Source organism: Bombina bombina, chromosome 1 (assembly GCF_027579735.1).
Source record: "Bombina bombina isolate aBomBom1 chromosome 1, aBomBom1.pri, whole genome shotgun sequence".
NCBI lineage: Eukaryota > Metazoa > Chordata > Amphibia > Anura > Bombinatoridae > Bombina > Bombina bombina.
Window position 1 is genome coordinate 1,427,755,924 of NC_069499.1, and position 16,321 is coordinate 1,427,772,244.

At 40.8% G+C, this 16,321-nt stretch overlaps 1 protein-coding gene across 2 annotated transcripts in view; it reads left to right on the forward strand.

Moving 5' to 3' along the window:
• Nucleotides 1–15,302, forward strand: part of TARS2 (threonyl-tRNA synthetase 2, mitochondrial) — a 232,674-nt gene extending 217,372 nt beyond the window's left edge. For both annotated transcript variants that reach the window (XM_053705450.1, XM_053705454.1), the window contains 4 exons: nucleotides 4,890–4,994; nucleotides 5,186–5,258; nucleotides 6,904–7,018; nucleotides 14,890–15,302. In XM_053705450.1, the coding sequence (XP_053561425.1) occupies nucleotides 4,890–4,994; nucleotides 5,186–5,258; nucleotides 6,904–7,018; nucleotides 14,890–15,038 (442 nt within the window). In that variant the 3' untranslated portion in view covers nucleotides 15,039–15,302. The remainder of the gene's footprint in view (nucleotides 1–4,889; nucleotides 4,995–5,185; nucleotides 5,259–6,903; nucleotides 7,019–14,889) is intronic.
• Nucleotides 15,303–16,321: the final 1,019 nt, after the last annotated feature.

Genomic DNA, 16,321 nt, shown 5'->3' on the forward strand with positions numbered 1-16,321 from the left:
ATGACATCACAGAGCTGGTGGATGTTAGATACCTTGCACTCCCCCACCTTCCATTTGAGGATGACCCACAGATGCTCAATATGGTTTAGGTCTGGAGAAATGCTTGGCCAGTCCATCACCTTTACCCTCAGCTTCTTTAGCAAGGCAGTGGTCATCTTGGCGGTGTGTTTGGGACCCAGTCTCTGAAGGGAGGGGATCATGCTCTGCTTCAGTATGTCACAGTACATGTTAGCATTCATGGTTCCCTCAATGAATTGTAGGTCCCCAGTGCTGGCACCACTCATGCAGGCCCAGACCATGACACTCCCACCACCATGCTTGACTGTAGGCAAGACACACTTGTCTTTGTACTTCTCACCTGGTTGCCACCACACACACTTGACACCATATGAACCAAATAAGTTTATCTTGGTCTCATCGGACCACAGGACATGGTTCCAGTAATCCATGTCCTTAGTCTACTTGTCTTCAGCAAACTGTTTGCTGGCTTTCTTTTGCATCATCTTTAGAAGAGGTTTCCTTCTGGAACAACAGCCATGCAGACTAATTTGATGCAGTGTGCGGCGTGTGGTCTGAGCACTGAGAGGCTGACCCCCCACCCCTTCAACCTCTGCAGCAATGCTGGCAGCACTCATACGTCTATTTTCCAAGGACAATCCCTGGATATGACTCTGAGCACGTGCACTCAGCTTCTTTGGTCGACCATGGCGAGGCCTGTTCTGAGTGGAACCTGTCCTGTGAAACCGCTGTATGGTCTTGCTCACTGTGCTGCAACTCAGTTTCAGGTTCTTGGCAATCTTATTATAGCCTAGGCCATCTTTATGTAGAGCAACAATTCTTTTTTTCAGATCCTCAGAGTTCTTTGCCATGAGGTGCCATGTTGAACTTTCAGTGACCAGTATGAGAGAGTGTTAGAGTGATAACACCAAATTTAACACACCTGCTCCCCATTCACACCTGAGACCTTGCAACACTAACGATTCACATGACACCGGGGAGGGAAAATGGCTTCCAATTTGGACATTTCCACTTAGGGGTGTACTCAATTTTGTTGCCAATGGTTTAGACATTAATGGCTGTGTGTTGAATTATTTTGAGGGGGCAGCAAATTTACACTGTTATACAGGCTGTACACTCACTACTTTACATTGTAGCAAAGTGTCATTTCTTCATTGTTGTCTCATAAAAAGATATAATAAAATATTTACAAAAATGTGAGGGGTGTACTCACTTTTGTTAGATACTGTATCAGTGTTCCAATGTAGCTATCGCTAATTTTGAAAAAAAAAGTGTGTTTTTTCCTATTTTTTCATCATATTTTATAAAAAAGTTTTATAGTAAATTATATGAAATGATGAAAATAATGGTATCTTTCGAAAGTCCATTTAATGGCGAGAAAAATGGTGTATAATATGTGTGGGTACAGTAGATGAATAAGAGGAAAATTACAGTTAAAAACAAACACTGCAGAAATGTAAAAATAGCCCAAACGGTCAGAAAATGGAAAAGTGCTGTGGTCCTCAGGGGGTTCATTTTCTGCCCGTAAGGCTTCAAATTTTTTTTTATCTGTGGCCCTAAGTGTTGGAAAGTTAGCCATCACAGTTTTAGGCCATATACCATTTTAATAGTCCTCCTTTGGATGACTTCTAGTTTATTTATATGCTTCTGGAGATATGGTCTAGGGAACAGGACACAGTTTTGACAAGAAATAGTTTTAAAAATGTAACTTTAAAGTACTTGCCAAATAATATCCAATGCAGCTGAATATTAAATTTTTCTTTGCTTTAAAGTAAATCATGGAGTTATATTCTGCAACATAACACCCAGTATAGGCTAAATAAAATTGACATATGACTGTTAGGTACATGTAGGTGTGTGTGTGTGTGTGTGTGTATATATATATATATATATATATATATATATATATATATATATATATACTAGTACTAAAGCCCGTGTACACGGGCCATTTTTTTCAGAACAGCGGTCCCACCCCTTGCTCTCTCCCCCCTTTCTTTTGCTCTCTCTTCCCCCTCTCTTTTGCTTTCATTCCCCCCTCTCTTTTGCTTTCTCTCCCCCTCTCCTTTGTTCTCTCTCTCCCCTCTTTTTCTCTCTCTCTCCCCTCTTTTGCTCTCTCTCTCCCCTCTTTGGCTCTCTCCATCCTTTCTTTTGCTCTCTCTCCCCCCCCTCTTTGGCTCCCCCCCCCCTCTTTGGCTCCCCCCCCCCCCTTTGGCTCTCTCCCCTCTTTTGCTCTCTCTCCTCTTTGGCTCTCTCTCTCCCCTCTTTGGCTCCCCCCCCCCTTTGGCTCTCTCTCCCCCCTCTTTGGCTCTCTCTCCCCCCTCTTTGGCTCTCTCTCCTCTTTGGCTCTCTCTCTCCCCCCTCTTTGGCTCTCCCCCCCCTCTTTTGCTCTCCCCTCCCCTCTTTGGCTCTCTCCCCCCTCTTTTGTTCTCTCCCCCCTCTTTTGTTCTCTCCCCCCTCTTTGGCTCTCTCCCCCCCTCTTTGGCTCTCTCCCCCCCTCTTTGGCTCTCTCCCCCCTTCTTTGGCTCTCTCCCCCCCCCTCTTTGGCTCTCCCCCCCCCCTCTTTGGCTCTGCCCCCCCCCCCCCCTCTTTGGCTCTCTCTCCCCCCTCTTTGTCTCTCTCCCCTCTTTTGCTCTCCTCTTTGGCTCTCTTTCCTCTTTGGCTCTCTCTCTCCCCCCTCTTTGGCTCTCCCCCCTTTGGCTCTCCCCCCCCCCTCTTTGGCTCTCTCTCCCCCCTCTTTGGCTCTCTCTCCCCCCTCTTTGGCTCTCTCTCCCCCCTCTTTGGCTCTCTCTCCTTTTTGGCTCTTTTTCCTCTTTGGCTCTCTCTCTCTCTCCCCTCTTTGGCTCTCCCCCCCTTCTCTTTGGCTCTCCCCCCCTTCTCTTTGGCTCTCTTCCCCTTCTTCTCTTTGGCTCTCTTCCCCTTCTTCTCTTTGGCTCTCTCCCCCCCCCCCTTCTCTTTGGCTCTCTCTCCCCCCCCCCCTTCTCTTTGGCTCTCTCCCCCCCCCCTTCTCTTTGGCTCTCTACCCCCCCCTTCTCTTTGGCTCTCTACCCCCCCCCCCTTCTCTTTGGCTCTCTGCCCCCCCTTCTCTTTGGCTCTCTGCCCCCCCTTCTCTTTGGCTCTCTGCCCCCCCCTTCTCTTTGGCTCTCTGCCCCCCCTTCTCTTTGGCTCTCTGCCCCCCCCCCCTTCTCTTTGGCTCTCTGCCCCCCCCCTTCTCTTTGGCTCTCTGCCCCCCCCCTTCTCTTTGGCTCTCTGCCCCCCCCTTCTCTTTGGCTCTCTGCCCCCCCCCCCTTCTCTTTGGCTCTCTGCCCCCCCCCCTTCTCTTTGGCTCTCTGCCCCCCCCCTTCTCTTTGGCTCTCTGCCCCCCCCCTTCTCTTTGGCTCTCTGTCCCCCCCTTCTCTTTGGCTCTCTGCCCCCCGCCTTCTCTTTGGCTCTCTGCCCCCCCGCCTTCTCTTTGGCTCTCTGCCCCCGCCTTCTCTTTGGCTCTCTGCCCCCGCCTTCTCTTTGGCTCTCTGCCCCCGCCTTCTCTTTGGCTCTCTGCCCCCCCCTTCTCTTTGGCTCTCTGCCCCCCCCCCCCTTCTCTTTGGCTCTCTGCCCCCCCCCTCTCTTTGGCTCTCTGCCCCCCCCCCTTCTCTTTGGCTCTCTGCCCCCCCCCCCTTCTCTTTGGCTCTCTGCCCCCCCCTTCTCTTTGGCTCTCTGCCCCCCCCCTTCTCTTTGGCTCTCTGCCCCCCCCCTTCTCTTTGGCTCTCTGCCCCCCCCTTCTCTTTGGCTCTCTGCCCCCCCCCTTCTCTTTGGCTCTCTGCCCCCCCCTTCTCTTTGGCTCTCTGCCCCCCCCTTCTCTTTGGCTCTCTGCCCCCCCCCCTTCTCTTTGGCTCTCTGCCCCCCCCCTTCTCTTTGGCTCTCTGCCCCCCCCTTCTCTTTGGCTCTCTGCCCCCCCCTTCTCTTTGGCTCTCTGCCCCCCCCCCCCTTCTCTTTGGCTCTCTGCCCCCCCCCTTCTCTTTGGCTCTCTGCCCCCCCCCCCCTTCTCTTTGGCTCTCTGCCCCCCCCTTCTCTTTGGCTCTCTGCCCCCCCCCCCCCCCTGCTCCCTCTCTGGCTCTGTCTTCGCGGGACCCCGCCCGACCACGCCCCTCGCGACGCCCGGCCACGCCCCTCGCGACGTCCGGCCACGCCCCTCGCGACGCTCCCGTCGGCCACAAACAGATGTGAGGTCTGGGGAGCGCGTTGTCGCTTCTCAGGCAGCAGACCTCACAGCTGTTGAGTAGCTCGCGCTCCCTATCTCACAGCTGCTTGTATGCTGTGTACCTCGCGCTCCCAATCTGTCAGCTGTCAGCTATGCCGAGGTGCGCGAGAATAGAATCTAAGGCCAAGTGTTTGTCTGTACTGCGCATGACGGCTTCAGACAAACACTTGTCTTTTATAATATAGGATATGTGTGTGTGTATGTATGTGTGTATATATATATATATATATATATATATATATATATATATATATATATATATATATAAAGTGTGTGTATATATGTTAGTATATATACATGTGTGTGTTTGCATATATGTATTTGTGTGTGTGTGTATATATATATATATATTTGTCTATATGTATGTATGCATATATGCATTATGTGTGTGTGTCTATATATATATATATATATATATATATACTGTGTGTGTGTGTATGTATATATATATATATATATATATATATATATATATATATATATATATATATATATATATATATAGACTTATTTTGTGAATTATATACCAACATTTCTTGAGGCATGCTGCTGGAGAGATATCTCCAAATGTTTGTATTTTAAGCTTTAAATAACATTATTTTCCTTCATTTCCGTCCTTTTCTGTTATCTTCAGTAAAACTGAGGGCACAGTAGAGAGACCAGTCATGATTCATCGCGCAGTTTTGGGTTCTGTCGAGCGGATGTTGGCAGTTTTAGCTGAGCATTACGCAGGGAAGTGGTGAGTATATAAATACATATCTGCTACAGCTAAGAAATGTGACAACTTGTCTGAATATTCCAGCAAAACCACACACCACATTCTGTTGTACCCACTGAAGAGATAATGGAGCTCTATTTTGTTTACTACATTTATCTGAACGAATAGTAATGTATTTCTAAAGATAAGCCTTGAAATTGTGTTCTCTGCAGGCCTCTGTGGCTTTCACCATTCCAGGTCATGGTGATACCTGTGGGAATAAATGTTGAGAGTTATGCTCTTGAGGTAAGGACAATTCTACTATATTTTTTGTCATGTTTAAAATAAACGATTTCTGTTTATAAACTATGTTGGATAGGCAAAAATCTCCCTTCAGAAGGCTCTAAGCGTGGGGTAATCCTAGGATAAAGATGTAACAGTCACTGTATAATTAGGCATACATCCATATATATGTATATATACCGGGCAACACAGAGGCAAGAGCGCAGTGATAACGTATAACAGGAATAAAAGAAGCGGCATGAAATAAGCAAACCTCCGTTGTGAGGTGAATCTTACCACGATGTACACCCAGGTCTTAACTTGTTGCCTTATCGACAACCGAATCTAGAGCCGCTCTCCGTGCACGCTGCACCAGACAGGATCCGTCACTGAGCTCCGTTGATCCGTACTGCCTCACTTCCGGTATGTGTCCTTGTCGATTATGAGTGGCTGATAGGTCCTCCTCAAACAGCCAGCTGGCCCCTCACGCTGCATGAACTCCAGAGTGCCGAGTCTCGAACCTGGTAAAGTAAATAGTTCCAAAGCAAGCAAACGACCAGGCAAGACTCTAGGCACTTATTTTCAAATCGAAGTTCAGCTTTATTGGAAACGAGTAAAAAAAGACATAAAGGAGCCTGACAGCTCCAAGACAAAGTGTCTTACGCATTTCGGCTATAATAAGCCTTACTCATAGACTATGAGTAAGGCTTATTATAGCCGAAACGCGTAAGACACTTTGTCTTGGAGCTGTCAGGCTCCTTTATGTCTTTTTTTTACTCGTTTCCAATAAAGCTGAACTTTGATTTGAAAATAAGTGCCTAGAGTCTTGCCTGGTTGTTTGCTTGCTTATAAACTATGTTAGTATCATACTTTTTCTGACATTGTAGAGGGAAGTTCCCAATTTCTGCACTCTTTTCTCTGTCATGGAAGAGGGAAGTTCCGGATTTCTGCACTCTATTTATCAAAAAAGTGCAACTAGAAACAGAACTACAACACTATACTCAGGATCTGTTTCTTTTGTAGATTTCTGTTTAATAACACATAGAGAAGTAGAATATTGCCCAAAAAAAATATTTTTAATTCTCAGTATAGCTCTTCCAATTAATAAACTTCTGCAGTCAGCGAACTGGGCTGTTTTTTTTTTACAGCCAACCAGTTTGTCTGGCATGGTCAGTACCCAAAACAAAGCACCAGCCACATTTAAACAAAATTAGCTATCTGAAATTGAGAGTAACATCCAACATAGGCATAACATTTTATACTTCTTCTAAATCATGTGTCACTCTGACATAACATGTTAATGAATATCAATATAAAAGTTATGGTATTGACATCATCATCAGCTAATGCATTAAATTACATTTTCTATGTTTGCTCAGAAAACATTGTTATAACAGAACTTTATATCCCAGGACTTTCTTTCCCACCGAGCTAAAAATACGCTATGCTAAAAGATCCATCTTTATGCCAAATTTCACTAAGATTGGTGCAGCAGTATTTGCTGTTACACTGTCTAAAGATTCTCTTATCCCTCTGCATTAAATCTTGTTGTGTGTATACGCAATGTAAAAACACTTGTTATAATTTCTGTGCATGTGCACTACAGTTGTAAATCAATAGTTCTCATCCGCATGCAGAGTAAAGCATTTTTTTCTACTTCTCTATAAAGGTACAAAGGAAGATGCATGATGAAGGGTTTATGGTGGATGTAGATATTGACCAAGGAACAACTCTTAATCGAAAAATTCGAAAGGCCCAGTTGGCACAATACAACTTTATTCTGGGTAAGGTATCGGAAGGTATATGAAAACTGTATGATAGGGCTCAATTCCTAATGAGCCATAATATAAATTATTACCTTAGGTTTAAATATATTCTGTGTTTAAAGACCGTTCTGCAAATTATTTTTTTGCACAAGTAATCCGGAAAATCCAACCCCATTATTTTGTCCCTTCTATTACTTAATAAAATACACAGTTTGGTCTTTATCGTCTTGATCACAAGCCCCAAGGCAGAACATGCAGTGATCTGAGATGTCATAGCAGATAATGCAGTATGTCTTCAGAAAGAACTGGACACATGCAGGAACTGTTACTGCTTTAACTTTGCAGCACTGCTCCACATCAGGCTGTTCTCTTCAAACAGAGCTTTGCTCTGGCAGCACTGTGTAAGTTTTTCCTTAACCAGTGTTGACTGGTTCTCAGCCCCCTAACTTTTCCCAGTCTGCAAAGGTGTGGTTTCTGAATGACATTCTTATGAGCAATGCACCTTTTTTATTACTACTATGCTAGATCAAAAGAAAAGGAAACAAATTTATTCAAGAGACATTTTACAATTATTATTTTTTTGTCTGCAGCTAACTTTTACAATTGCTTAATTCTCCAGTTAATTAACACATTGCAACTGAATTGGTGCTTTAGTGTTACTGCCTAATTTAAAATTTTATTTTATTTTAAAATAACCTGCAGAAAATGTTTCCATTAAAAAATTCTCATCGCAGAAAGTGTAAAAACGTTCTGCATCTGGGACACAAGTAGATATAGATCCTATCACATTTAATGGAAAATATTTATTTCATACAATTTTAAACAACTTTATAATTTACTTCTACTATGTAATTTGCTTTATTGTTATGCTTTATCCGGAATTGTGAAATGTGAGTTTCATGTCCCTTAAGACCCCTCTACATCCCTCTTCTTATTTTCTTTTTTCTCCATACCAAACTTTCCCCCTGCTCATTCTCTGCCTCATGCCATCAGCCACACTTCAAGTGTTGGTGAGAAAGATGCAGGAGACCTGAAGATTCAGACATGGAGCTTTAGACGGATTTGCCCACATGAGCTCTTTAGGCCATATCTTGTGTCTGTCCCTCTTTATGTCATTACCTGTCATTCCCTTGAAGCTTCTATGGGCTAGATTTAGCAAAGGGCAGGCGGACAATGTTCACTGTTATGAACCTCATCTGCCCACTTGGTGGCATGCGGGTAGCAGTACAGTGCGGCTGCTTGTGCATTGGCACCTCCTGCTTGCCTGAGACCAGTCGCACGCAAGAGAGGACTGTCAATCTTTCCAGGATGATTACAGTCCTCTACACTTTAGGTGGCGGAGAGGTTAAGAAGCACCGGTCTATAAGGGACATTAAACACTAAATAAATGCTAGATCAATGATACATTCAAAGAAAAGATTAGTATGAGACTAACATGTAGTTGTATTTATTAAAGTTTCATTAGCTGTTTAAATATTGACAAAAGTGTAAACTTTTAGTGTCTATAAAACAATGGGAGCTGTCATGTTGTAAGTTAGGTTACCTTCTCTGCTGTGGCAAATTAGGGACAGTTATAAATAGGTCACTAGAGTGTTCAGCCAATGGCTGTGTGGAATATAACGGTGTTCTGCACTTACTAATGGGATCTCAAATGCTCACTATTTCAGAATGGAATTACAGGAAAAGGGGACAAAATAAATAATGAAAGTATATTGAAGAGGTTTATATATATATATATATATATATATATATATATATATATATAAATATAAGCAGCAGGAGAGCACTCTCACTTCTAAGTCAATCTGCCAGGGTGCATGCAGGAGTTGAATAATAGCAATGAACAAATGGCAGCACTCACTGGTCCTTTAAATGTATTTTTTATTGTGTGACGTTTCGGGGACCGTATCCCCTTCCTCAGACAGAGAACATATAGAAAATGAACCCATTTATACAAACAAACACCAATGAAACACAGGACCCACCCCCAAAGTGAAAAAAAACGCCAAAGGTTGTCACAGCAACCTCCCAAACAATGTACACACCCACACAGCTCCCCCAATGAACAGGAGAGTGAACATATGAAAATCATAACAGTTCTCATTAATTCATATACAATCAGAAATAGCAATATAAAGCCTACCTTCTGTTGCACATAACTAAAACCATAGCTCACATCTGTTACCACCCAACATGCAACAGTTGTTAAAGTTGAAAACATAAGCGATACTGGCATAAAGGAGATCAGCACATCACATTGAAACGATATACATCTGGCATCGAATAATTTTGTTGTAATCCTCACATATTTGTTAAGAGGGAGCCATGCAATACACGATCAGACACATATTGGTAAAAACCGCTACTAGTTACATACCTAACGGAGCAGGCGAACAAGGACCGCACATACGGCATAAGTCAAGGGGCGGCACTACCAGTGTGTCTCCAGGGAGCGGCGTCTGGTACGCCATTACGCTAACCAGATGTAAACAAAGCAGCAGCTGTCATCCCAGAGACACGCTGGTATTGCTATAGGCAAATCTCTAGTCCATATGCCACACATTCAAACAAGGTCGTGATTACCCACTCAACAGCTCATGCAGGAATCATTGGCAGCACATTCATACATTGGGACGCCACAGCATACACCCAATGTGACTAGGAAATAGTAGATCAAAGGGAAAAGTAGCCAGGATATCGTGATGGTACATTACACATTAACTATTCAATAAAGATGGTAAAGGGTTCCTGACACAAAACTCTATAATAGAAAGCTTAATAATTAAAAATACATGATCTAACAGTGGTTGTTCAGTGAAGCAAAGGTAGAAAAAATGCAACAAATATAAACACAAACTGAGGAAACAGAGTTAGAAAAAGTGGAGTAAAAAACGGAATTAAAAAATGCAGAAATATAGCCACAAAAAAAGGAGGCAGATACAAGAGATCTACACAATTGCAACAGAATATATTATGAAAAAAATGATATTTTGGAAAAGATTTGTATAGCCACAAATATATCATTTTATATTACCATATCAAAGTGTTAGACCGCTGTTTCTTAACTAACATTTCAGGCTTGCTCACGGATCCCTTTATGTCTTATTATATTTGCTACAGAACACATAAAGGAACATGAAAATGTAAAAGGACATTGTACTGTAATTCTTTTTTATGCAGAATGTGTTCCCAATAATCTGTGCTGGAGTGCAGCAAATTGTTTTTAAATAGCTCCTCTGCCTTTATTTTGTCATTTAAAATAGCTGGATTTGTCTGTTGAAACCACCACCGATCATGAAAACATGAATACTTTAGTATTCTAAATAGAAAAGCTATGTAAGCAAGGGGCAGCAAGCAGCAATTAAGTTCCCAGCGTGAGGTGTACGAAAGGTAATGAACTATTACTTTTTAGTTGCTCACTTTAAAGGACCAGTCAACACTGTACATTTGCATAATCAACAAATGCATGATAAGAAGACAATGCACTTTGTCTGAACTTCAAATGAGAAGTAGATTTTTGTTAAATAAATTGCAAAGTTATGTCTATTTCCACCCCCCACCCCCTCTATCATGTGACAGTCATCAGCCAATCACAAATGCATATACGTATATGCTGTGAATTCTTGCACATGCTCAGTAGGAGTTGGTGACTCAAAAAGTGTAAATATAAAAAGACTGTGCACATTTTGTTAATAGAAGTAAATTGGAAAGTTGTTTAAAATTGCTGCTCTATCTGAATCATGAAGTTTAATTTTGACGAGTGTCCCTTTAAGTATTGGCCCTTGTGTATAGATAGAGATAAGATAAGGAGGCCTTAAAGTGACAAAGTCAAAATTAAACTTCAATGGATTGGTTAGAGCATTACATTTTGAAAAAACTTTCCAATTTACTTTTGTTATTAATTTTGCTTAGTTTTACTAGTATCCTTTGTTAAAGGGTAATCCTAGGTAAACTTGGGAGTGTGCCCGTGTCTAGCGATTTGGCAGCAGTGTCTACAACATTGTTTGTAGCAATGTTAAATATAGATACAAACACTACTGCAATACCCTGTTAAATACACGTGCATGCAGCCTACCTAGTTTTCAACAAAGAATATCAAGAGAATTTGATAATATAAGAAAATGGGAAAATTGTTTTAAATCACCTGCTCTATCTGAATCATGAGTTTAATTTTTCATAAGGTGGTGAGAGTCCATGAGCCATTACCTGTGGGATTCAACTCCTAGCTACTTGGAGGAGGCAAAGATACCAAAGCTTTTAATCCCTCTCACTTATCGGTACATAAGTAATAAAAACAATTGTGTACAATGCACCATGTTATATATAGTTGCTCATCAGTAGCTAATATCAAACATTTAAAGTATAGATAATAAGATTGCATTATAATTGCATACATTAATATTAGATCAAAAACATTCCCTACAATAATCAGTTTAGACCCTTATTGCAACTAAAAGCTTTATGAACCCTATTTGTAACGTTATTTAAACAGAATGAGCTCCCCAGTAATATAAAATGGCCACTCATGGACCTGTCATTGAGACATTTCGAAAGTACAGTGGGGTGGTAAATATGGATGATATAATTTGGGTCGTTTAACACAGTTATGTGAGAGAGGAGTGTAAATGCAAAGTTATAGATCTGGGCGATCAAATCAGTAAAGTTTAGATTCTTTACACTGTTATACAATATAGTTAACTTAAAGGAACAGTCAACACCCAATTTTTTGTTGTTTTAAAAGATAGATAATCCCTTAATTACCCATTCCCCAGTTTTGCATTTTAGCCAATCAGTGCTCACTCCTCGGTAAATTCACGTGCATGAGCTCAATGTTATCTATATGAAACACATGAACTAACGCCCCCTAGTAGTGAAAAACTGTCAAAATGCATTTAGATTAGAGGCGGCCTTCAAGGTCTAAGAAATTAGCATGTGAACCTCCTAGGTTTAGCTTTTAACTAAGAATACCAAGAGAACAAAGCAAAATTGGTGATAAAAGTAAATTGGAAAATATTTTAAAATGACTTGCCCTATTTGAATCATGAAAGTTTTTTTTGGGCTTGATTGTCCCTTTAACCAAGATCTCACGAGATAGTAGCCCTTAAGTAAAGCATTATGCATATTAATAGTAGTGGAGCATATATATACCCAGTTATGGGTTTCAGCTTGTCAGAATTTTCAGTCTCAATTGTTCCCTTCAGTGGCTATGTGCATGGAAGTTTTAGATCTCATGACTGCAGCTTCGAATGCAATCCCCTTTGCTCGTTTTCATATGAGACCTCTCCAGCTTTGTATGCTGAAGCAATGGTGCAGGGATTATACAAAGATATCACAATTAATATCCTTAAATCCCAATGTTCAACTTTCTCTGACTTGGTGGTTAGACCACCACCGTATAATTCAAGAGGCCTCTTTTGTTCGTCCAACCTGGACTGTAATCACAACAGATGCAAGTCTTTCAGGTTGGGGAGCTGTCTGGGGAACTCTGACAGCACAAGGGGTTTGGAAATCTCAAAAGGCGAGGTTACCAATTAATATTTTGGAACTCTGTGCTATTTTCAGGGCTCTTCAGTTTTGGCTTCTGTTGAAGAGAGAACCATTTATTTGTTTTCAGACAGACAATGTCACAACTGTGGCAAATGTCAATCATCAGGGCGGGACTCGCAGTCCCCTAGCTATGAAAGAAGTATCTTGGATACTTGCTTGGGCAGAATCCAGCTATTGTCTAATTTCTGCGGTACATATCCCAGCTATAGACAATTGGGAAGCGGATTATCTCAGCTGTCAGACTTTACATCCGGGTGAGTGGTCTCTCCATCCAGATGTGTTTTTTCCGATTGTTCAGATGTGGGTTCTTCCAGAAATAGATCTGATGGCTTCTCATCTAAACAAGAAACTTCCCAGGTACCTATCCAGGTCGAGGGATCGTCAGGCGGAGTCGGTGCATGTGTTAGCAGTTCCTTGGTTTTACCAACCTGCTTATATCTTTCCGCCTCTAGTTCTTCTTCCAAGAGTGATTTCCAAAATCATCATGGAACATTTGTTTGTTTTTCTGGTTGCTCCAGCATGGCCTCACAGGTTCTGGTATGCGGACCTAGTCCGGATGTCCAGTTGTCAACCTTGGCCACTTCTTTTAAGACCAGACCTTCTGTCTCAAGGACCGTTTTTCCATCAGGATCTCAAATTGCTAAATTTGAAGGTATGGAAATTGAACGCTTAGGGCTTAGTCATAGCGGTTTCTCTGACTCAGTGATTGATACTATGTTACAGGCTCGTAAATCTGTTTCTAGGAAGATTTATTATCGAGTTTGGAAGACTTATATTGCATGGTGTTCTTCTCATAAATTCTCCTGGCATTCTTTTAGAATTCCTAGAATTTTACAGTTTCTTCAGGGTGGTTTGGATAAAGGTTTATCTGCAAGTTCCTTGAAGGGACAAATCTCTGCTCTTTCCGTTTTATTTCATAGAAAGATTGCTAAGCTTCCTGATATTCACTGTTTTGTTCAGGCTTTGGTCCGTATCAAGCCATTAAATCAATCACTCCTCCTTGGAGTCTTAGTTTGGTTTTGAAAGCTTTACAGGCTCCTCCTTTTGGATATTAAACTACTTTCTTGTAAAGTGTTGTTTATTTTGGCTATCTCTTCTGCTAGAAGAGTTTCCGAATTATCTGCTCTTTCTTGTGAGTCAACTTTTCTGATTTTTCATCAAGATAAGGCAGTTTTGCAGACTTCATTTAAATTTTTACCTAAAGTTGTGAATTCTAACAACATTAATAGGGAAATTGTTGTCCCCTCTTTGGGTCCTAATCCTAAGAAGTCTTTGGAAAGATCCTTACATTCTCTGGATATTGTAACAGCTTTGAAATATTATGTTGAAGCTACTAAAGATTTCAGAAAGACTTCTAGTCTATTTGTTGTCTTTTCTGGTTCTAGGAAAGGTCAGAAAGCTTCTGCCATTTCCTTGGCATCTTGGTTAAAGCTTTTGAATCATAAGGCTTATTTGAAGTCGGGTCAGGCCCCGCCTCAGAGAATCACAGCTCATTCTACTAGATCAGTCTCCACTTCGTGGGCTTTTAAGAATGAAGCTTCAGTTGATCAGATTTGCAAAGCAGCAACTTGGTCTTCTTTGCATACATTTACTAAATTCTACAGTTTTGATGTATTTGCCTCTTCGTAAGCAGTTTTTGGTAGAAAAGTTCTTCAGGCAGCTGTTTCAGTTTGATTCCTCTGCTTATGTTTTAAGGTTTTTTCTTTCATTTATGAGAAAAACGTATTTTTTGGTTGTGGATTAAATTTTTTCAGCGGACAATGGCTGTTTTTATTTTATCCCTCCCTCTCTAGTGACTCTTGTGTGGAGTTCCACATCTTGGGTATTTCTATCCCATACATCACTAGCTCATGGACTCTTGCCAATTACATGAAAGAAAACATAATTTATGTAAGAACTTACCTAATAAATTAATTTCTTTCATATTGGCAAGAGTCCATGAGACCCACCCTTTTTATAGTGGTTATGTTTTTTTGTATAAAGCACAATTATATTTCCAATTCCTTTTTTGATGCTTTTTACTCCTTTTTTCTATCACCCCAATACTTGGCTATTCGTTAAACTGAATTGTGGGTGTGGTGAGGGGTGTATTTATAGGCATTTTGAGGTTTGGGAAACTTTGCCCCTCCTGGTAGGATTGTATATCCCATACGTCACTAGCTCATGGACTCTTACACCAATATGAAAGAAATTAATTTATCAGGTAAGCTTACATAAATTATGTTTTCTGGGTGCCCACTCTTTGTCACAGGTAATGGATACTTGATTACTAGTATTAATAATTACTGATGCCTTTGTTGATTTCATATACTGAATATATTAATGTTTTTCTTGCATTTTAGTGGTTGGCGAAAAAGAAAAAGCAAACCATACAGTTAATGTGAGGACCAGAGACAACAAACAACATGGAGAAAGTGACCTTGTAGAACTCATGGCCAAGTTGTCCGAGCTGCAGGATTTACGCGTCAATAATGCAGAAGCAATGTTCTAAAATGCACTTGACCTAACTGGTACAGCAGTGAGGCCACTAAATGTGCCTCTAAGTAAGAGTAGCTGTTAAACCTGGTGATTTTGCGCTTCTCAGACCATTACAACAAATACAAGACATTTGTAATAATGAGCACCTGACTGTATAAAATAAACTACTCGTCTTGCTATTTCTACCTTCCTGTATCAAGGCACCATACAGATGAATTTGCTACTTTCTGCTTTACAGAGGTTTATGTACATAAATTATTCCCATATATTTGTTTTACATAGTCATTGTTTTCTTTTTTTATTTATCCATTATTTTTTTAATCAAAGGTATTTATATTTTAGTTTTCTTTTTGAAATAGTGGGGTAAGGTTTTTTTTTCGTTTTTTTTTCTGTGAGCCATTTGTTCATAGAAATAAAACAAATTCAGACTCTAGTATTGATCAATGTTGAACTAAAACTTAAAGGGACACTGTACCCACAAATTTTCTTTCGTGATTCAGATTGAGCATGAAATTTTAAGCAACTTTCTAATTTACTCCTATTATCAAATTTTCTTCATTCTCTTGGTATCTTTATTTGAAATGCAAGAATGTAAGTTTAGATGCCGGCCCATTTTTGTGAACAACCTGGGTTGTCCTTGCTGATTGGTGGATAAATTCATCCACCAATAAAAAAGTGCTGTCCACAGTACTGAAACCCAAAAAAAGCTTAGATGCCTTCTTTTTCAAATAATGATAGCAAGAGAACGAAGAAAAATTGATAATAGGAGTAAATTAGAAAGTTGCTTAAAATTGCATGCTTTTTCTGAATTACAAAAGAAAAAATTTGGGTTCAGTGTCCCTTTAAGAAAAGTGTGTCCATCCCTATGCTTAAAAAAAAAAAAAAACTGTGTTAATCCATGAGCGGCGTGTCACTGTCTTCCAATAGAGCTGTAGGGATGGCCAACCAGCGCTTCCTATTAGTTTTAAAATTAAACATCTTTAAACATTTGTATTTACAATTAAATAATGCCCTTCCAAATGCATGAGATTTTTTTTCTTTGTTCAATTGAAAGAAACCATTTGTTTTACAGACAAGTACTCACACTCATTGTCTCTGCAGGATACAGTGGCACTTTATAAAAAGTAGTAGTAATAATAATAGTGCACGTTTTCAGCTGTGATTATCATGTGTGCAGCATTATGGGGTAGAGTACGTATACTGGGTAATTCTAAACATGTTTAGAAAAATATGAGATTAGGATGTTGTTCTTAAGCAATGGTAGCACACATTGCACTACAAGAACAGAGGACCTCA